General features: G+C 41.2%; 1 protein-coding gene across 5 annotated transcripts in view; it reads right to left on the bottom strand.

The window, feature by feature from the left end:
* Positions 1 to 21808, bottom strand: part of MDM1 (Mdm1 nuclear protein) — a 94518-nt gene that overhangs the window by 3576 nt on the left and 69134 nt on the right. For all 5 annotated transcript variants that reach the window (XM_073620086.1, XM_073620087.1, XM_073620083.1 and 2 more), the window contains 4 exons: positions 15438 to 15586; positions 13538 to 13671; positions 9605 to 9839; positions 6455 to 6514 (listed from right to left, as the gene is read on the bottom strand). In XM_073620086.1, the coding sequence (XP_073476187.1) occupies positions 6455 to 6514; positions 9605 to 9839; positions 13538 to 13671; positions 15438 to 15586 (578 nt within the window). The remainder of the gene's footprint in view (positions 1 to 6454; positions 6515 to 9604; positions 9840 to 13537; positions 13672 to 15437; positions 15587 to 21808) is intronic.

Below are 21808 nucleotides of genomic sequence, written 5' to 3'. Positions count from 1 at the left end.
TGGGTAGTGGAACCAACAAGGGTTCCCAATACTAGTACTATATAAATATATAAATATCAAGCTTAAATGTAAAGACTGCCAGCAAAAAAAGGAAGATATACACACCCTGCAAACATACGCAATATATTGCAACACCTAAATATTGATTAACTGCAATAAAATCAACCACAAACTTGTAAATAAAGAAAAAGTGTAGTGCTAAAATTGCACATATGTAAAACAACTCCTGTGTAATATGCCCACAATTGAAACATATATAAAATATACAATGATCAACAAATATGTGATTTCACATCAAACAGAAAAAAGATGTGCTCCAAAGAAAAAGTCAGTGGGAATGTTCATATGGGTAGAGTATGATGGTGAATATAGTGTATAGATCAGTAGCCGATATTTTCACTTGCACATCAGTTATCGATATGCAATTGTAGCACTGCACTTTTTCTTTATTTACATTTGAAAGTCTTGTATCAGGACGTTGTGTTAGCAGCTGTAGGACTTGTCATATTGTTTTTTTAATTTAGAGTGTATTCAAGTGCAGATTGTTTGTTCAAACCAGGGACGTATCATGAAATGAGTGAGCCCGTGTGCAAGATCAAGAGTGGGCCCCAGACACCGGCAAATTAGGAAATGCGGCGCACGCAGCACGCCGTGGTGAAAAGTGGGCGTGGTTAAAAGTGCGCTAAATATTGGGCATGGCTTAAAGGAGGTGTGGTTAAATAGAGTTTGAGATGACTTACATGCAGAATGTGGTAATGTTAAATAGGCACAGGATAGTATACGCAGGAGAGCAGTATGGGGTGTATGGCGGTGGATAGTATATGCAGGAGAGGAGTGCATAGTGTATTGAGGTGGGTAGTATGTGCAGAAGAGGAGTGCGGAGTGTACAGCGGTGGGTAGTATGTGCAGGGAGAAGAGTGCGAAGTGCATGGTGGTGGTTAGTATGTGCAGGGAGAGTGGTGTGGAGTGTATAGTGGTGGGTTTGATGTGCAGGAGAAGCGTGCAGAGTGTATGGCGGTGGGTAGTATGTGCAGGGAGAGGAGTGTAAAGTGTGTTACAGTGGGTGGTATGTGCAGAAGAGGAGTGCGGAGTGTATGGAGGTGGGTAGTATGTGCAGGAGAGGCGTGCGGAGTGTATGGGGGTGGGTAGTATGTGCAGGAAGAGGAATGTATGGAGGTGGGTAGTATGTACATGGAATGTATTGTGGTGGATAGTATGTGCAGGAAAGGAGTGCAGAGTGTATGGGGGTGTGTAGTATGTGCAGGAAGAGGAGTGTATGCAGGTGGGTAGTATGTGCATGGAGAGGGGTGTGGAGTGTATGGCGGTGGGTAATATGTGCAGGAAGAAGAGTGCGGAGAGTATGGAGCTGTATAGTATGTGCAGGGAAAGGGGTGTGGAGTGTATTGCGGTGGGTAGTATGTGCAGGGAGAGGGGTGTGAAGTATATGGTGGTGGGTAGTATGTGCAGGAGAGGAGTGTGAAGTGTATGGAGGTGGGTAGTATGTGCAGGAGAGGAGTATGGAGTGTATGGCGGTGGGTAGTATGTGCAGAGAGAGGAGTGTGGAGAGTATGGCGGTGGGTAGTATGTACAAGGAGAGGAGTGCGGAGTGTATGGCGGTGGGTAGTATGTACAGGAGAGGAGTGCAGTGTGTATGGCGGTGGGTAGTATGTACAGAGAGAGGTGTGTGGAGTGTATGGGAGGTGGGTAGTATGTACAGGGAGAGGAGTGCGGAGTGTATGGAGGTAGGTAGTATGTAAAGGGAGAGGAGTGCGGAGTGTATAGAGGTGGGTAGTATGTACAGGGAGAGGAGTGCGGAGTGTATGGCGGTGGGTAGTATGTACAGGGAGAGGAGTGCGGAGTGTATGGCGGTGGGTAGTATGTACAGGGAGGTGATTGCGGAGTGTATGGCGGTGGGTAGTATGTACAGGGAGGGGAGTGCGGAGTGTATGGCGGTGGGTAGTATGTACAGGGAGAGGAGTGCCGAGTGTATGGCGATGGGTAGTATGTGCAGGATGGTGTCAGTAGGGCAGTGGACGGTGTCAGTAGTTCTTTATTATAATTTTATTTCTTTCTTTTTTTTTCAATTACAATTTTGTTTTTCATTTTTTTAAAATACTTTTTGGGGGTCAGTGAATGGTGTCAGTAGGGCAGTGGACTGTCAGTAGCAAAGGACACAGGGGGCTGGAGGAGGAAACATTATCTATTGCAGAGCCCAGCAGAGGAAGTCACTGGTGGAAGTTACTGCACAAGCATCCCCAGCATCCCTCCTCCACAAGTGAAGTGGCCACAGGAGCAGTGATACAGCTGTCAGTTCACCTATCAGCAGCGGTGCCCCCCCCCCCCCCCCCCCTCAATGCGGCACCCTCTGGATAAAAAGATGGGCCCCCACCATTGCACTCATCATCCCCGAAGTATCATCCATTATATTTTTTTTAGTTAGCCCTTTTTTCACTCAACTTTAATCCTTACACAAGGAGGGCTGAAAAGTGACAGGCACTTTTCTTGGAGACATTAGAGGTCTTTTTGGCCCCTGATACTTCCCATGCTCTATGGCAACTCTAAGTGAGGCCCTCATTCAGCTGTTTCACCTGGCTCTTTGCAGCTGCAGCATGGGACCCTTGCTCTCTGCATGGAAGCAGTGGTCTCTCTGTAGAATACCGACACATGCTCTACTGAATAAGACCTGTAGCTCTGCAATCAGCTAAGCTCATGCTATCTGTTGATTGGAGAGCTCTGCCTCAGCAGGGGGTCTCAGAGGGACTTAGCAGTGTTGAACCTCTACAAACAGATCACTGCTTTACCACAGAGAGCAAGGTATCCATTCTACATCATGCTGACGTGCAATAGGCTTTTCTACTCAAGCTGTGGCTGTTTCTAAATAAAGCCAACTTTGTACACCTTTTTTTTCTCTTAGAATGTATTTAGCTGATTTAAACTGCATGTTCAGTTGGGCTTTGTTAGTTGCTCATTATAAGATTAATTACAGAGCTCTACTGCAAATCTAACTTTGAGATAAAAGCAGTTAATTATTACTTTCAGTCTTCCCTAAATATGGCTGAGTGTTTAAAGTAAACCTTTTCTAAGAAAAATACGAGGCTGCCACTGCTAACCTCCTTCTAAAATTCTTCTGATCCTGAACAAGTATGCAAATCAGGAATGTCAATGTTCATCATCTGCATACTTGTTCAAGGTAATGACTCAAATATTGAAGCCAGAGGATCTGCATGACAGCCAGCCAACTAGCAGGTATTTTTTAGGAAAACAAAAGGTAAAAGTATTAAATTTTCTCTTAAATCTAAATTATTTTTATGAAATAAAAAACTACATTATTTTAATGTGGATAGATAGGGAGAACTACTGCGCCAACTCAAAATACAAAAAGCAGCCAACACTAACAATCAGTCTAATACACAGCAGGTAAGCAGACTGAAGGCTGGATGGTGGACTGGAACAAGGAACACAGCAGGCAAGTAGGCAGATATCATGAAGCAGGCAGAAGGATCGTCAAACAGGCCAGAGATCGGTATCAGATGGACAGCAAAGATTTGAGAATTGTACTATTTTCAGTAAAGATTGTCTGGGAGAGGAAAAAGCAGAAGATGAAGAAGAAGATTCCTTCTATCCAGGATATAAATGGAAGTGTGATTCTCTTTCCTTTCTGATGAACCTGGAGAGTAAAATTCAGGAATTACGGGAGTGGAATCCGGTGGAAGATCCCAGCCTATATTTGGAAAAGTAACCTGATCAAGAAAAACAAACACAGGAACATCGGGCCTATCTCCATCCCTTCCAGGAGTGTTGAAGCCGTGAGGTTCTTCCTGCCTATCTGGCATCCTTCCAGGATTGGAATCAACTGTAACCCTACCGCTCAGACGGTAAAAGCCTATACGACTCACCGACAGAGGCCAGTGAGTCCAACATTTCCGGTAAGGGCATTTCATTTCTTCCAGTTGAAAGTGTTTGTCTTATAAGAAGATCTAGCCCTGGATGTTGGTATATCATTTACCTGGCTGTGCAGGATATAAATACAAGTTTTGAACACCTCTCGCCTTCAAGAACTGTCAATTTATATAGACTTTTTATTTTACATATGTCCAGTAGCCATTCCATCATACCACTGTGTTTACTATCCTTGGTCCGTATAGCTACATGTGGATTTGCCTCTATATGTCTGCATGGTTACGTTGGTATAATATCTGTGATTTCCCATTTTTTGGGTCTAGTCCTTTTTTGTGTTGCAATATTGTTGTTTTTATCTCCTGCCTTTTTGGATGTTTTCCCTAATGAGATACACTTGCACTGTTTACAGATATTCACCTATGGGAGAATCCTCGCAAATACTTACTTCTTATTTTTAGTACACAAATGTGGAAGTGGTCTACACACTTGTGAATTTTTTGATATCACTTTCACTATGGGGACTTCACACCCCTGACATGAATTTACATCATAGTTACAGCGCTACATTTTTTGTTTTCCTATTTACATTATTTTAATGTAAATGTAAAAAATGCGTTGCGCTTAGGTATATATTCACCTTATCAATCTAAAGGTGCCCAGTGTATGTGCTTCCAATCTCAAATCAAAATATAAAATATGTGACATATAATTAAATCCACCGTATTATTAAATATAAAATACCAGTATATTGCGCTTAATGATAAGCGACCTATTTATATATAAAGGACATAACCAAATAAATAAATGCGCCTGAAATTTACATCAAAGTGCCATGCATAAATCCAATCTAAAGTGCTACGTGCAAGGAAAACTGCTTATATACAATAGTGGCAAGTGAAAAGGCATGCATTGTAAATACGATAATTAGCATACAAACTGTGAAAAAAAAAAAAAAACTCTATAAGCAATAAGTGATAAGAACATATAAAAAAACCATATATATTAATTGGGTGATAATAGTCTTTTAAATGTGAGGAAAATCTTCCAAATCCATATCACGCAACAGTGTGTGGCGGAAAAGAATCCAATGGTGCAAAAAGGTGCTTCACATGGGAGACGGATCGTGGAACCACAGTGCCCAAATGTGCCCTGGTGACCCCCAAAGTAGCTGCGCTCACCTCTGAGCGTGTGACACAGGGATTAGCTGCGTCCAACCACGCTTTGGAGCCAACCCTGGGCTCAGTAATCAGGACACCAGATGATCTCCCATCAAGCTCTCTTAGGACTCCATAAGCATCATACCAAAAGAAAAAGAAGGGACTGCATAGTGTAATATCGCCAAAATATTTAATAGTAACTGGTGTAAACAATCCCCACACCGACACGTGACTCCCTGTGTCGAACACGCGTAGGGGAGGGGCCAGGACGGAGCGAGCAGCACTGAGCTGGGCTGGAATGATCTGAACACCCCATAGCGCATTGAATCAGCATTTCCGGACGTATATTCTGCCTGTACTGTTTGGTGCACATTAAGCACCTATGTAATGTGAGTACCCCGGTGTGGGGATTGTTTACACCAGTTACTATTAAATATTTTGGCGATATTACACTATGCAGTCCCTTCTTTTTCTTTTGGTATGATGCTTATGGAGTCCTAAGAGAGCTTGATGGGAGATCATCTGGTGTCCTGATTACTGAGCCCAGGGTTGGCTCCAAAGCGTGGTTGGACGCAGCTAATCCCTGTGTCACACGCTCAGAGGTGAGCGCAGCTACTTTGGGGGTCACCAGGGCACATTTGGGCACTGTGGTTCCACGATCCGTCTCCCATGTGAAGCACCTTTTTGCACCATTGGATTCTTTTCCGCCACACACTGTTGCGTGATATGGATTTGGAAGATTTTTCTCACATTTAAAAGACTATTATCACCCAATTAATATATATGGTTTTTTTATATGTTCTTATCACTTATTGCTTATAGAGTTTTTTTTTTTCACAGTTTGTATGCTAATTATCGTATTTACAATGCATGCCTTTTCACTTGCCACTATTGTATATAAGCAGTTTTCCTTGCACGTAGCACTTTAGATTGGATTTATGCATGGCACTTTGATGTAAATTTCAGGCGCATTTATTTATTTGGTTATGTCCTTTATATATAAATAGGTCGCTTATCATTAAGCGCAATATACTGGTATTTTATATTTAATAATACGGTGGATTTAATTATATGTCACATATTTTATATTTTGATTTGAGATTGGAAGCACATACACTGGGCACCTTTAGATTGATAAGGTGAATATATACCTAAGCGCAACGCATTTTTTACATTTACACTGAAACGCACGGCTATGAATACGTGACCTGTGGCTGCAGCTGGGTATTTGTAGATTTTTGCAGTAAGGCATAGGGTCATTGTGGCTCGCAAGACCTCTTCTCTCTCTTTTTTCTGTACATTATTTTAATATCAGCAGGAAAAAAAACACTTTCTTCCTATAAGAAATGTGACCGTATATACGGCAAAATAAAGATATTCATCTTATATATCCATACCTTCAATGCTATCGTCATCATTTATAGCTGAACTGTAGAAGCCGATACTGTTAAAGTTGCCTGTAAATAAAGCATTAAAAAGAATACCATAAAAATCCAAATGATTTGTTACAGGATATAGACACAATATTTATCTGACTGATAGAGTTTTTTTTCACTTTTACGCTTCATATTTATTTGATCTTGGCCAATGTTATTGGCATACACTGTTTTTTTCTGCATTCCTAAAAAGAAAAATTGCATTTCAGTCTCGTTACATAGCAAAGATAAAACTTAAAGGTGATTTTCAGAATATCTGGACATTATCTGTATTCCCTTATGTATTCTATTGTATTATTCTATTATATTATGCAATTCTATTGTACTTGGTGCTGTCATTTTAGATGGCTAAACTAATTTTGTTGTTTGGTACATAAAAATTACAGACTTGAAAGTCTGTAACCATAGATTTTCTGAAAGGAGCAACAGAATTAGGACAGTAATGTTGATTTTGTTGCAATAAACATTTTTCAAAGCAATATTTCCAGTATGAAAATAAAAAAAAAATATATCATTAGCACGTATAAACACAACATAATCTCAAACATTTGTACTAAGTATAAAGGATATGCAGTATCTCACAAAAGTGAGTACACCCCTCACATTTGTGTAAATATTTTATTATATCTTTTCATGTGACAACACTGAAGAAATGACACTTTGCTACAATGTAAAGTAGTGAGTGTACAGCTTGTATAACAGTGTCAATTTGCTGTCCCCTCAAAATAACTCAACACACAGCTATTAATGTCTAATCCACTGGCAACAAAAGTGAGTACAATAAACAGCAAAGTGCAGCGCTAATATAATATATGAAATAAAAAGAAAAAGAAATGGATCTCACCAAGTGACGTAAAAATACTCAGTGAGCAAAGATATTACAATTCAATCAATGATAAACAAAAACTTAAATCACAAGTGCATGTGAAAAAAAATTATTGAGAAAGAAGTCCAAAAGTTCTTGATAAATCCACAAGTAAATAAATAAAGAACACCCATCCAGGAAGAAATGTGACAAAGGTGCCTATAAATGATCCACCAAAGCGTGTGTGAGTAGAATCTGCTTACCGGACGGCGATGACTGCTATTACGGCAGTCTCGCCCAGCATAGGGATTATGGTCTCCCAAAACCAGGGGTACAATGCAGGATCAGTGGTTCTAACAATCCATCAAAACCGGAAATACAAAAGAGAACAAATATAGCAGGAGGTATGCAGCATATGAAATATCAAGCAGAGCGGCGGCGTCTCCGTGTACCGCGATTCACTTCCTGTATTCAAGCCCATCCAAGAACGTGATGACGTCACCGTCGTAGGCTCCTCCCTACGCGTTTCGTCACGATAGGACGTCGTCTGGGGATTGGCCAGGAAAGTGAGTACACCCCTAAGTGAAAATGTCCAAATTGGGCCCAAAGTGTCAATATTTTGTGTGGTCACCATTATTTTCCAGCACTGCCTTAACCCTCTTGGGCATGGAGTTCACCAGAGCTTCACAGCTTGCCACCGGAGTCCTCTTCCACTCCTCCACAGCATTGGTGGATGTTAGAGACCTTGCGCTCCTCCACCTTCCATTTGAGGATGCCCCACAGATGCTCCATAGGGATTGGTCTGGAGACATGCTTGGCCAGTCCATCACCTTTACCCTCAGCTTCTTTAGCAATACACTGGTCATCTTGGAGGTGTGTTTGGGGTCGTTATCATTTTGGAATACTGCCCTGCGGCCCAGTCTCCGAAGGGAGAGGATCATGCTCTGCTTCAATATGTCACAGTACATGTTGCCATTCATGGTTCCCTCAATGAACTGTAGCTCCCCAGTGCCTGCAGCACTCATGCAGCCCCAGACCATGACACTCAAACCACCATGCTTGACTGTAGGCAAGACACACTTGTCTTTGTACTCCTTACCTGGTTGCCGCCACACACACTTGACACCATCTCAACGAAATAAGTTTATCTTGGTCTCAGACTACAGGACATGGTTCCAGTAATCCATGTCCTAAGTCTGCTTGGCTTCAGCAAACTGTTTTGGGGCTTTCTTGTGCATCATCTTTAGAAGAGGCTTCCTTCTGGGGTGACAGCCATGCAGACCAATTTGATTTAGTGTGCGGAGTACGGTCTGGGCACTGACAGGTTGACCCCCCACCCCTTCAACCTCTGCAGCAATGCTGGCAGCACTCATACGTCTATTTCCCAAAGACAACCTCTGAATATGACGCTGAGCATGTGGACTCAACTTCTTTGGTTGACCATGGCGAGGCCTGTTCTGAGTGGAACCTGTCCTGTTAAACCGCTGTATGGACTTGGCCACTGTGCTGCAGCTCAGTTTCAGGGTCTTTGCAATCCTCAGAGCAACAATTATTTTTTTCAGATCCTCAGAGAGTTCTTTGCCATGAGGTGCCATGTTGAACTTCCAGTGACCAGTATGAGAGAGTGAGAGCAATAACACCAAATTTAACACACCTGCTCCCCATTCACACCTAAGACCTTGTAACACTAACAAGTCACATGATACTGGGGAGGGGAAATGGCTAATTGGGCCCAATTTGGACATTTTCGCTTACGGGTGTACTCACTTTTGTTGCCAGCGGTTTAGACATTAATGGCTGTGTGTTGAGTTATTTTGAGGTGACGGCAAATTTACACTGTTATACAAGCTGTACACTCACTACTTTACATTGTAGCAAAATGCCATTTCTTCAGTGTTGTCATATGAAAAGATATAATAAAATATTTACAAAATGTGAGGGGTGTACTCACTTTTGTGAGATACTGTGGATAAAAAATGTATTTTTTCAGTAATATGAACATCAAAGTTTCAAAAACCTGTAAAACAAGGAACTTTTACTACATAGATTTAATACTTATTTTTTTTAGTGCTGTAGTAAAATTGATGGCCCTAAAATTATTCCTAAACTTCTCTTGTGTGCAAGGACACATAATACTACACTATAACAGGAATCTTAAATGTGCATATGCAAACATTATATTATATTTAGGTTTATGACCTAAAGGATTATAGTTTGCCCTTTTTTAAAAAATATTCTGGCATAGTGATAAGGAATCTAAGTAATGTCTAGTACTCTTTTAACAAGCATATAACCATTCCTTTTACCATTATGCTGGAACTCTGGATCTCGCAGTGCTCCCTGTATTCGGCATGATGGACTCCACTGTCGAGGTAGTGGTAAATAAGGATCCTCTACAGGCCTGCTGACAGGATATGCAATTGTTGCTGGAAAAGGCTTATTGGAAATACGTGAACTTGGCCAGGGATCCTCTCGAAGTGGCAATGGATCTACCGTCCTCAGACCAGCAATTGGTGGAGACTGTGAAGATTGCTGATAATCCTGACATGCAGATACAAATATTATTAAGATGATGGTGTCTCAAAAAAAATAAATATTCATTACTGTTTTATTACATGTATTATATGTTGAAATTACGAAAAAAATTATGATCGATAGTATCCCTAGTATAATAATATTACCTTTGTTCGATCCAGAAACCCAAAGATGCATACAACATTTTACGGATTCCTTTTTCATACAATAGAAAGTGATAGTAATTCTCATAAAAGGTGTACCAAAAATGTTTTTTTGCATTTTCAGGTACCAATAATATTTTTATTGAGATGCAGACAATGGTAAGGAATATTAGATCAGAGAATACAGTAACAGTTATATTGTTGCATATTTGAATGCCTACAAAATTATGAAGACAGATTGAATACCAAATACTTAGATGTTCTGTAAACAATCATATTTTTGTAAACAAGAACAAAATGTTAGATCTGAGAATACTACAAAAAACATGCCCAGGAGCACAAATGGCTTTTCCTTAAGCACATGTCACACAATATTCGCCGATGAGCCAATTTGAGTCTGCATTTGATAGCCCCCCTACTAAGTTTCAAATGGTAGAGCTGTGTGCTGAAAAAAAGAAAGTGGGGTGGAGTGGAAGAGAAAGGAAGGAAAAAGAGAAGAAGTTGGTTTACAGGGTATAGGTGAGAAGCAGAAAAAGAAGTGCTGGAAAAGGTTTGAGGGGTGAGAAGGAAAAAGTGTTAAATAAAAAAGAAAAAAAGGAAGGGAGAGGAAGGAAGAGGCAGGAGACCACAGAGGTTGCTAGGGTGTTTAAAGAACAATAAAAAGAGGAAAAGTTAGTCCCTACAATTCAGAGTTGAAGGAAGCATGAAGTTTGTTGAGAGAAGGGGAAGTATCTAAGCCATGGTTGCCAATTTGACATAATTAGAGTGTCTTCTAAAATGGTGGTCAATTTTTTATTGATACGTTTGCCCTGAACTCTAGACTTAGCCTCCTCAAAGTCGAGGCATGGGGATTTCCATGCAATGATATGTGTTATAAGTGTTTGCTATGACGAGGGACGTTGTCCATGGGTTTATGAAGAAGGGCCTGCCATGGGTCTTTTTGGAGGTTAATCTGTGAGATTGGATCAATAATTGTGCAGACCCTTACAGACATCGGGTCTTCAGGCAGGACCACCAAATGTGGAACATCTTACCAGCCTCTCAGGACCCCCTGAAGCAGAAAGAAGGGTAATGCCCCATACACACGATCGGATTTTTCGACAACAAAACCGTGGATTTTTTTCCGAAGTATGTTGGCTCAAACTTGTCTTGCATAGACACGGTCACACAAATTCCAAACGTGAGAACACAACACGTATGATGAGCCGAGAAAAAGGAAGTTCGATAACTAGTGCGGCTCCTTCTGCTTGATTCAGAGCATGCGTGAACGTTTGTGTGCCGGACATGTGTACACACGATCAGACTTTCCAACAACAAGTTTTGGTGTCGCAAAATTTGAGAACCTGCTCTCAAACATTTGTGTGCGGAAATTCCGACAGCAAATGTTCGATGGAGCATACACACGGTTGGACTTTCCGACAACAGGCTCACATCGAACATTTCCCGTCGTAAAATCCGACCGTGTGTACGCGGCATAAGACAGGATATATGTCCAGTCAATGGCTCCCACTGCTATCAATCTGCCCAGTGAGAAGAGAGAGGGCGGCGAGAGCTGCTGCTCTCATGCACATCGCTGGATCGAGATTGGGCTCAGGTAAGTATAGGGGGGGGGGACTTCTGGCAAAGAAAGTTTTTTTAATCATAATGCATAGGATTCATTAAGCACTTGCCACCAAATCACATACCTGGAAAGTCATTTTTTAGAGCCGGTCGGCTCTCTTGTAATAGCAATCAAGTGGCTAACTAGCCACTCGACTGCTATTATAAGCAGTGGGAAGGGACTCCCCCCCTCGTGCCACCTTCCACAGCTCTCTTGGGCTCTCCTGTCCCACCGGGAGACCTGAGCTACCAGCAAGCACATCTGCCGACTGGCCGGAGACCCATACAAGGCCGGAATCGGCTTTGATCAGGTCTCCGCTATGGTAACCCGGAAGTGACTACTGCCTATGGGTAGTAAAATTAAAGCCGTTTGTCACCGCTGCATGAGCATGCACAATTTTAAAGCGTGACATGTTTGATATCTATTTACTCAGCGTGACATCATCTTTTATATTTTACAAAAAAATGGGTTATGTATTGTTTTTTTGCATTCAAATTAAAAAAATTGTGCTTGAAAAACACTGCGCAAATACCATGTGATATAAAAACCTGCAAAACCCACCAATTTATTCTATAGGGCCTCTGCTTTAAAAAAATATAATGTTTGGGGGTTCTGGTTCTGGATGGGCTTCAAGAATGACAACATGGGAAGTGGATCATAAAAAACTTGAATCCCCAGCTCCAGTATCTACAATCAAGTTTTAGTCATTTAACTAAAGATATGAGCCGAGGACACGCTATGTACACTCTATGTCTCTATGAAGACAGAACATTTTAAAATGTGCTAGCATAAACTACTGAAAAAATCAACAATATTGTCCACTTTGTTGTTCAGATAAAGCCCAAATCCAGGAATTTTTTAATTGGGCCCACAGCCTAAAACAAAAAAAAAAAAAAAAAAAAAAAAAAAAAAACGGTCCAACTGCAATACTTATCTAGAATCCAGAGCAGTTCCTCACAGTACATTCTTTTCTGCCACAAAATCCCCTCAGCCTTCCAGGTTGATTGATATCCAGTGTCATTAAACTTGGAAGACCGAGGACAATTTGTGTGGGCATCATGGGCTTGCATCCCTAATTGGGTGTCACCAGAGCACCATGCAATAACTGTGCATAGAACAGTGCTAAAGGCATCATATAAGCACCCCTGTCTGCATCATTGTAGACCGCCCAGCCTGGAGAAGAGGCAAAGAGGAAAAGGACCCTGCAGCATCATGTCATTGGCCTAAGACTTCAGAAAAGGTACTTGTAAAAAAATATAGAATTAAAAACAGCTTGTGTGTGGGGAAGGGGGTGGGTGGGATGCCGAGCCCAAATTGAACTTTAAGGAGAACTAGTCACCAATATGCAGTTGTATTAATTCTAATATCCACACTTGATCTGTTGAAGTAGTACAGCTTTACCTTCCACAGATAATACCTGATTTTTTTTAATTACTTGTATTCCCCCTGTAGAAGTGTCATAATGAAGTGTTAAGCTGTAAGGCAGTGCTATCTCTTGCCTCCAGCAGCCCAGACAAAAATTAACTTTAACGTTAACAGTCAGTCAAATGGAATTTTCAATAGAGCAGGTCAGCAATGCTAGCCTAAAAACTTGTCAGTACAAATTCCTTGAATTAGAGTTCAGATGATGACACCCATTTTCCATACAGCACAACTTAAATTATTTTAAAAAGTCACAGAGTCTGGGGTGATTGCTACGCCAGCCTAAATCACTAAGAATTTCCATAATTTGCTTTCAGTTTGATGTCAGTCTTCTAGTTTAGTGGTCACTTCATTTCTAGGCATATGTCTCCTATGACATGTTTATGGTCATGTAACTTTGTGTAGCCTGTATTTGGACTGGAACAGATTATTGTGTCATGAAATATTAATCATGCACTGTAATCATTGAATTACTATGTCTACTCCATATTGAATACTCGCAGTTTTGTGATTTCTAGAAAAATAAAAAATTTCCTTACCCTTTTTGAATTAGTTTCATTTACACCTTGGGAGGCAGTCTTCTTTGGGGAGACGTGTTTTTTAGAAGATCCCTTATGCTTATCCTCTGGTGTTTGCTGATGATTTTTTGAAGGTGAAACTAACAGGGCTCCCCCTTAAAAAAATAATACACTATTGAATTTTTTTCTACAATTATACACACATAAGGCCTAGGTGAATGACATGCAATTAGGGAGGGTGGAGGGAAGGCAGCAACATCCTACTGAGGGTGGAGATCAGCTTTAATGGCTATTTTGCAAAAAGAGAAAAAAAACAATGCATTCCAGCATCCCCAACACATTACATGCCATTCTTCTCCTGTTCAAATAGTTGCTTCTGTACCCCTCTATACATAGGCCGGGCACAGCCTGTCTGAAAAAACTCCTTAGTAGCTGATCCCCCTCCATCCTGCCTTAATGGCAGGGCAAGCCAGACATTAGAAATGCACTCCAAGCAGCTGCTCTACTCTAGGTAGTGCACTACTTGAATAAGCCATAGTGGCCAATGGGGGTTAATGTCTAACATCAGGCCTATCCTGCTGTGTAGGAGGGTCAGTTATTAATGTGTTTTTTTCCTATTCGCTGCACACAGCCTACCTGTATGGAGGGGGGCAGTAGCAACTACTTGAGAAGTGGAGGGGTGACATGTGATATGTTGTGGATGCTGGAATAAAGTTCATGTTCATTTATACAATATATAAAAATGTCTAGTGTACATTATAATAGTTAAAGTGGAGTTCCACCCACTTTTACAACTCTTCAGCATCCCTCACTAAACTTTTCACTGTAAACAAATTGGATATTTTTTTATTTTTTTTCTCAGCACCTACTGTATATCTGCTGTATTCATTTTTCACTTCCTCCTCCCTGGCCGCGGCCCATCGCATCATTTCCTGTTTGCAATGTCTTCTGGGAAGGGGCGGCAACTTCCTCTGAAACTGCCGTTGCTATGGAAACCTGACCTGAAACCTGTTACACTGCTTGTGCTGCACTGAGCATGTGTGAGATCTGCAAGGATGAGATCCAGGAAGAAATACAGTCTGGCTTCAGATGCCCACATTTAAGATGGCCACGGCCTGCTGTAAGTTTATAAAATAACAAACTACTGCTATAAACTAACAAAATAGACCTTAGTTTACAGACTAACTTTACTAGCATACATTAAGTTTGCTTATTATAGGGGTATTTTTTATTTAAAAAGTATAATTTCGGCCGGAACACCACTTTAAGTGCTTTCTAAGCCCTTCCAACAGTGGATTTTTTGCAGGTATCTCACCTAAGAAAGTAATTTTTAGCTCAGCAATGTAGTTACCTGTGTGGGTATCTGCAATACATGAACTGTTGGTGGGACTTGAGCAAATGTTTGGGAAGCAAAAAATTAAAACAATTCTTGAATCAACATTTGCCTACCAGTAAATAATGTGTTAAAACACTTTTCAAGCCATTTTTTTTTAACACACTTTTTTAAAAAAAATGCTTTAAATGGATAAATAAATTAATGGATTATAGTGTTTACTTCAATTTCATAAATACTACACTATTTATGACATTCAAAGGTATAAAAGAATAATAATGCCACATTTCCTATGCTCTTGCTTAAGGCCCACGGGCGGTATTATCTTCAGGACGTTTCAGCAGCCAATCTGATCCTGCTTTCCAGGACAGCAATCTACACAAATTACTTTCCAATATAAATTTTATAAACATATATTTTCTAGAAAACATACTCTTGATGTGAAGTATACAATTTTTTTTCTTAAAATAAAATAAGAATAGTGCAACATGTTTAAAAGAAATGTAAAAAAAATGAAAAGAAGTAGAAGATTACAAATCTTATTAATGCAAAGTACATTGTATAGATCTGTCCTTTAAAAAATATTACCTGTGGCTGGAGTTGTTAGATCATGGTGGGTCCTCTGGGCCAGTCCAAAGGTTTTCAGTTTTGGCGTAGGAAGTCTTCCTTCAACTCCTAAAGTTACAGAGGTTCGCTCAGATTCGTCATCTGGGAAACTGGATTTTGTGCCATTGATTCTTCAAGAAAAAAATATAGGAACCAGCATTAGGGCAAAAATCTGTCATGAAAGATGTATAATACCTCTATATTTGTTGCGTCAACAACCAAAATTTTTTTAACTCTGGGCAGAGAATACTTTGACACCAGGCAAGTAGATCTACTTAAATGCTTACTCCAGTCAAAGCTGAAAATTAAGCACTGAGAAGCAAACAGTGAGGAACCTACCTGCTCAGTACTATAGTTTTTCCTCCAGGCATTTCTGTAAAACAGCAGTTCACCCCACTACTCCCTTACATGATTATCTTAAGATATATACCTGAACAAGATTCTGGAACACCCGTTTGCTAACTTTCATATACAGTAAAAAAAAAAAAAATCAGCACTAACAAGGTAGTATTAGTTAAATTTGTATTTAAAAAACAAATAAAGTAAATAAAGCTAACTCTACTGCTTATTGGTTAACAGCTTTAGATCTTCAGGCAGAACAGCAGAACAGATGGTCCAAAAGGGACACACACCCTCGTCCCTCGTCCTCTTCCACTGAGAAAAGTTCTTACATTAATTACACTGCTTGTAACACAATCTGTGAATGAGGGAGAGTCTGATCACAGTATTTCCCCCATTCACAGATGGTGTTACAAGCAGTGTAATCAATAAAATAACTTTTCTTGATTAAGAGAGAAGAGGGAGCATGACCCTGATTGGACTGCTGTTCTGCCTGAAAATCCAAAACTATTAACCATTGCAGCTCTGGAAGCCCAGACACATTCTATCTCCCACAGGGAGTGTCTGTAGCTGGGTTGCAGCATAGACTGTCTGTTAACAATTCAGCAACACACCAAACCCTCCATCAATGGCTTTTTCCTGCTGTAAACAACCACATCCAAGTGCACAAATCTTTGTTACCAGAATAAAGACTGCAGAAGGCAACAGGAGTTGTGCATATGAGAGCACTTCCACAAAGTTGGCCAGCATAGGGATGAGGTCACTCGCTCTGTCTCAGGAAATATTCCCAAGCCCTCCTGTAGGTGAAGGTCTTACAGCACCAAAGTGATGTCCAACAGGATCCAGATCAACAAACCTACTCATAACAGGATACCCGAGGAAGCAGGCACTGACTGCTCCAGGAAAAAGGACCCAGTTCCCAGTCATGAGGACGTGCATAAGACAAAGGGGGATGGGGGGGAACCACCCCATAATCCCCCAAGAGACTATGGGTGAAAATGTAAAGATCATTAGCTCCATAGGATCTGTCTATACATCTCACCTCTAGTCCAAAATCCCAGATTGCAAGGGAGAGAGAAATAGGGAGACTGAAACTCAACAAGAGAAAGAGATGTACATCAGGTGTGTTCCTGGCACCCCAGTAGCCCCTAAATGATTCCATGAACCCAGAAGGTGCAGCATACTTCAGGGAGGATCTGAGCTTGTCAGCCTCACTCATTGGTAACCAATAGCTACCAACACTAGACATCTGTAAGGCTCTAACCAGTGGAAACCTGCAGGACCTGGGTCCTGTGAGAAAATCCTATCAGAGTCCAGGAAACTGACCCTTTTGAAGAAGAATGTCCTAAGCATGACACGATGGGGATGCTAAGAAAGGGTAATAAGACAGACATAAGGTTCAGTGTTGTAAACAACTACAAGTGCCTTTAAAGGACACTGAGTGGACAGGACCTTGCCAAGGATGGGTAGCAGTGGATACTGGTCCATCTGACTCTATAGCTTAGAAGGTCCCAGAAGGAATAATGCAATGAAATAGGTGCCGGCAATAACTATTGTAGCCTAAGAGCTAGGGGGGATATCATGAGCATTGCGAAAGTCAAGGAGATCTAATTCACAGGGACTCACACACTTTTGTAAACAGCACCCCACTTATAGAAGTGTGTGTGTGTGTGTGTGGGGGGGGGTTCCCCATTCATGCTGAAGGCTTGCCAGAGGTGTTAGCAAATCTCTCACTTCTGGACCTACAGTCTAATCAGGAGTATGCGCTGCCAAGACCCAAGGCCAAATACTAGCAGGCTGAACCTCCAAATGCAGGTTACTGTGCATCATATCAATAAGGTTTTCAAGAACGCTGGTATAACCTAGTCAACTGCAGGAGTGAGCAGTGACCCCAAAACAGCCTCTCCCAACTGTGGAGATCCTGAATTTGAATTAAAAATGACAACAGGGGCTGCAGATTCGGTTTGACTCACAGTCACAGGTGGGTCACAGACATATTCTGTCAGGAATGGCCCAGAAGTGTGCTTAGAGCCCCCACAGACAGAATGATCCAGTAGCTAGACACAAACAGCAAGGAAGTGCCTAATGGACATGGAAGTCCCCATGGACATGAGAGAGACCTCTGCCTCATTCAATGGAGCCCAATTAGACAGAAGAAGACCCTATAACAATAGGGGTCTTAGATTTCAGCTTACAAACATTGGTTCCATTTGGGGATGCAGGGTAAATTTCACAAAACCGTGGGACTGACCTCTGCAGGTCTCTGAGATGACATCTTATGTCTTGTGGTCAGCAACTAGGCCCAATGTGAAGTTAGGCCTCATGTACACAAAAATTGGGGGATCGGTGCTAATAAGGTTTCAGACAGTCAAGAGGTGACTGAGTCAGTGTAAGTGGGAACTGGAAGAGAACAGGAGATGTCACTGCTTCAGCCTAACCAGCCCTACTTACTAAGCAAGCCTTTTAGAGACAGGGTCACATCAGAGGCTGTGCCATGGCTCTAGACCAGTGTTTCTCAACTCCAGTCCTCAAGGCGCCTCAACAGGTCATGTTTTCAGGCTTCCCATTATTTTTCACAGGTGATTTGATCAGTTTCACTACCTTAGTAATTACCACAGCCGCTTCATCTGAGGGAAATCCTGAAGACATGACCTGTTGGGGCGCCTTGAGGACTGGAGTTGAGAAACACTGCTCTAGACCAAGAATGCACTCTGCAGCTAACATAGTACATGAAGGTCTGCAAAGCGACACAATGCAGAGCCCAGTGCTCGAAGGTCACATTTCCCCTGCAATCTTCCAGTCATATGGGTTCCAGGTAGAGTCTCTAAAGCTGATGCTGAAGATACGCTGATTCAGATTCTAAACTGAGGCATGGTGGTTAAAGATGGGGTTGGTCTTTAACATTCTTTGTCCCTCCTGCAGGCAGCCGTATAACCTGATTTTTTTCAGAATTCCTGAATTGTTGTGTCCCTCAATGAAAAAGAAAAAAAAGAAAATAATACTGAGGGGGCATTTACTAAAACTGAAGTGTGCAAAATCTGATGCAGCTCTGCATAGAAACCAATCATTTTCCAGGTTTTATTGGGAAAGCTTAATTGAGCAAGAAGAAGTTAGAAGCTGATTGGCTACCATGCAGAGCTGAATTTCATTCTGAGTGCTCGAGTTTTAGTAAATCTCCACCAATGTTTTTCACTATACAATTTTATGTGCACATGCCAAGCAAAGCAGCAGGTCAGAAAAATCCATGCTCCCTTGCTGTCGGAACAGAAAAGCTAGTATACATACAGAAATTAATCAGAACCTTCACTCCAAGCAGCAACACATCAAATTGTAGACGCACATGTGCTGTGACCACAGCAACTGTACAGTATCTGCACATGTGCACATCCATACTGCCTACACAATGCATGGTATGTCTTATTTGCTTTTGATGTTTTTTTTTTGTTGTTTTTTTGTTTTTTTACAGTCATCTTTATTTATATAAGTACACAGTTCATGCAGTTTTGTTCTTACAGGAGATGAGCATGTAAAATCCCTAAGAAAGACCCAACACATTAGTGAAAATCATATTGTTATTTTAGGCATGTTGCTACTTAGCTAACATACAGTATATTCAGATGGTGTATAAATGGAAAAATTGGTGTATATCGCACTGACATACAGTGGGGATGGAAAGTATTCAGACCCCCTTACATTTTTCACTCTTTGTTATATTGCAGCCATTTGCTAAAACCATTTATTTTTTTAAATCAAAAAGGTCTTTATTGAACATTTTAGCTAAATACATCTTCCGGTGCACAGTTTTCTACATTTCAGTGTCATATTCATACAATGTATATAGCATAGGTTCTTATAGTATTACTACATAGCCCTCTAATTTTCATTATACAATTTTAAATATAATTGACTCCCAACATCCTTCCAATTCGCATATATTATACATCCTTCCCATTTTCATTAATTTATTTATCTAAGGACCCTGTAAGAGCCTTGTCATGACTAGTTCTCTCGGACCAAGTCCTGGTGTGTCTAACCAACTTGCCCAGATGCGTTCAAACCTATGTGGGCAACCTCTATGTTGATATATGTATTTTTCCATAGTTAGAGTTTTACCCATATGCGTTATCCACATTTTGACAGAGGGCGGTACTGCAGACTTCCACGCCATTAGTATAAGTTTTCTAGCTTGAAATAGAGCCCTGGAGAAAGCCACTTTAGTTTGTTCCTCTGGGATTACCTCATCCAGTACCCCTGCTAAAACCATTTAAGTTCATTTTTTTCCTCATTAATGTACACACAGCACCCCATATTGACAGAAAAACACAGAACTGTTGACATTTTTGCAGTTTTATTAAAAAAGAAAAACTGAAATATCACATGGTCCTAAGTATTCAGACCCTTTGCTCAGTATTTAGTAGAAGCACCCTTTTGATCTAATACAACCATGAGTCTTTTTTGGAAAGATGCAACAAGTTTTTCACACCTGGATTTGGGGATCCTCTGCCATTCCTCCTTGCAGATCCTCTCCAGTTCTGTCAGGTTGGATGGTAAACGTTGGTGGACAGCCACTTTTAGGTCTCTCCAGAGATGCTCAATTGGGTTTAAGTCAAGGCTCTGGCTGGGCCATTCAAGAACAGTCACAGAGTTGTTGTGAAGCCACTCCTTCGTTATTAGGGTCATTGTCTTGTTGGAAGGTAAACCTTCGGCCCAGTCTGAGGTCCTGAGCACTCTGGAGAAGGTTTTCATCCAGGATATCCCTGTACTTGGCCGCATTCATCTTTCCCTCGATTGCAACCAGTCGTCCTGTCCCTGCAGCTGAAAAACACCCCCACAGCATGATGCTGCCACCACCATGCTCCACTGTTGGGACTGTATTGGACAGGTGATGAGCAGTGCCTGGTTTTCTCCACACATACTGCTTAGAATTAAAGCCAAAAAGTTCTATCTTGTTATCAGACCAGAGAATCTTATTTCTTGCCATCTTGGAGTCCTTCAGGTGTTTTTTAGCAAACTCCATGCGGGCTTTCATGTGTCTTGCACTGAGGAGAGGCTTCCGTTGGGCCACTCTGCCATAAAGCCCCGACTTGTCGAGGGCTGCAGTGATGGTTAACTTTCTACAACTTTCTCCTATCTCCTGACTGCATCTCTGGAGCTCAGCCACAGTGATCTTTGGGTTCTTCTTTACCTCTCTCACCAAGGCTCTTCTCCCCCGATAGCTCAGTTTGGCTGGATGGCCAGCTCTAGGAAGGGTTCTGGTCATCCCAAACATCTTCCATTTAAAGATTATGGAGGCAACTGTACTCTTAGGAACCTTAAGTGCAGCAAAAATTTTTTTATAACCCTGGCCAGATCTGTGCCTTGCCACAATTTTGTCTCTGAGCTCTTCAGGCAGTTCCTTTGGCCTCATGATTCTCATTTGCTCTGACATGCACTGTGAGCTGTAAGGTCTTATATAGACAGGTGTATGGCTTTCCTAATCAAGTCCAATCAGTATAATTAAACACAGCTGGACTCAAGTGAAGGTGTAGAACCATCTCAAGGATGATCAGAAGAAATGGACAGCACCTGAGTTAAATATATGAGTGTCACAGCAAAGGGTCTGAATACTTAGGACCATGTGATATTTCAGTTGTTCTTTTTTAATAAATCTGCAAAAATGTCAACAACGCTGAGTTTTTCTGTCAATATGGGGTGCTATGTGTACATTAATGAGGAAAAAATGAACGTAAATGCTTTTAGCAAATGGCTGCAATATAACAAAGAGTGAAAAATGTAAGGGGGTCTGAATACTTTCCGTCCCCACTGTATATCAAATAGCAGCCAGCACAACACTAAGACAAGTGTAAATCAAGAGATCTGTGAAAGAAACTCATGATGATAAAAAGTGACGTGAAATTCACACCCAAACTAAAGTCCATGTGCCATCATGTAAGGTTTTTTAATCAATATAACAGTCCTTGGACAAACAGTGAAAACAGATTATGTAGCCAGAAGTGGAATTCCATGTGACATCA

Source organism: Aquarana catesbeiana, linkage group LG03 (genome assembly GCF_042186555.1).
Source record: "Aquarana catesbeiana isolate 2022-GZ linkage group LG03, ASM4218655v1, whole genome shotgun sequence".
Taxonomy (NCBI): domain Eukaryota; kingdom Metazoa; phylum Chordata; class Amphibia; order Anura; family Ranidae; genus Aquarana; species Aquarana catesbeiana.
Note: the sequence above shows the minus strand (reverse complement) of the source record. Positions and strands in the feature narration are given on the sequence as shown.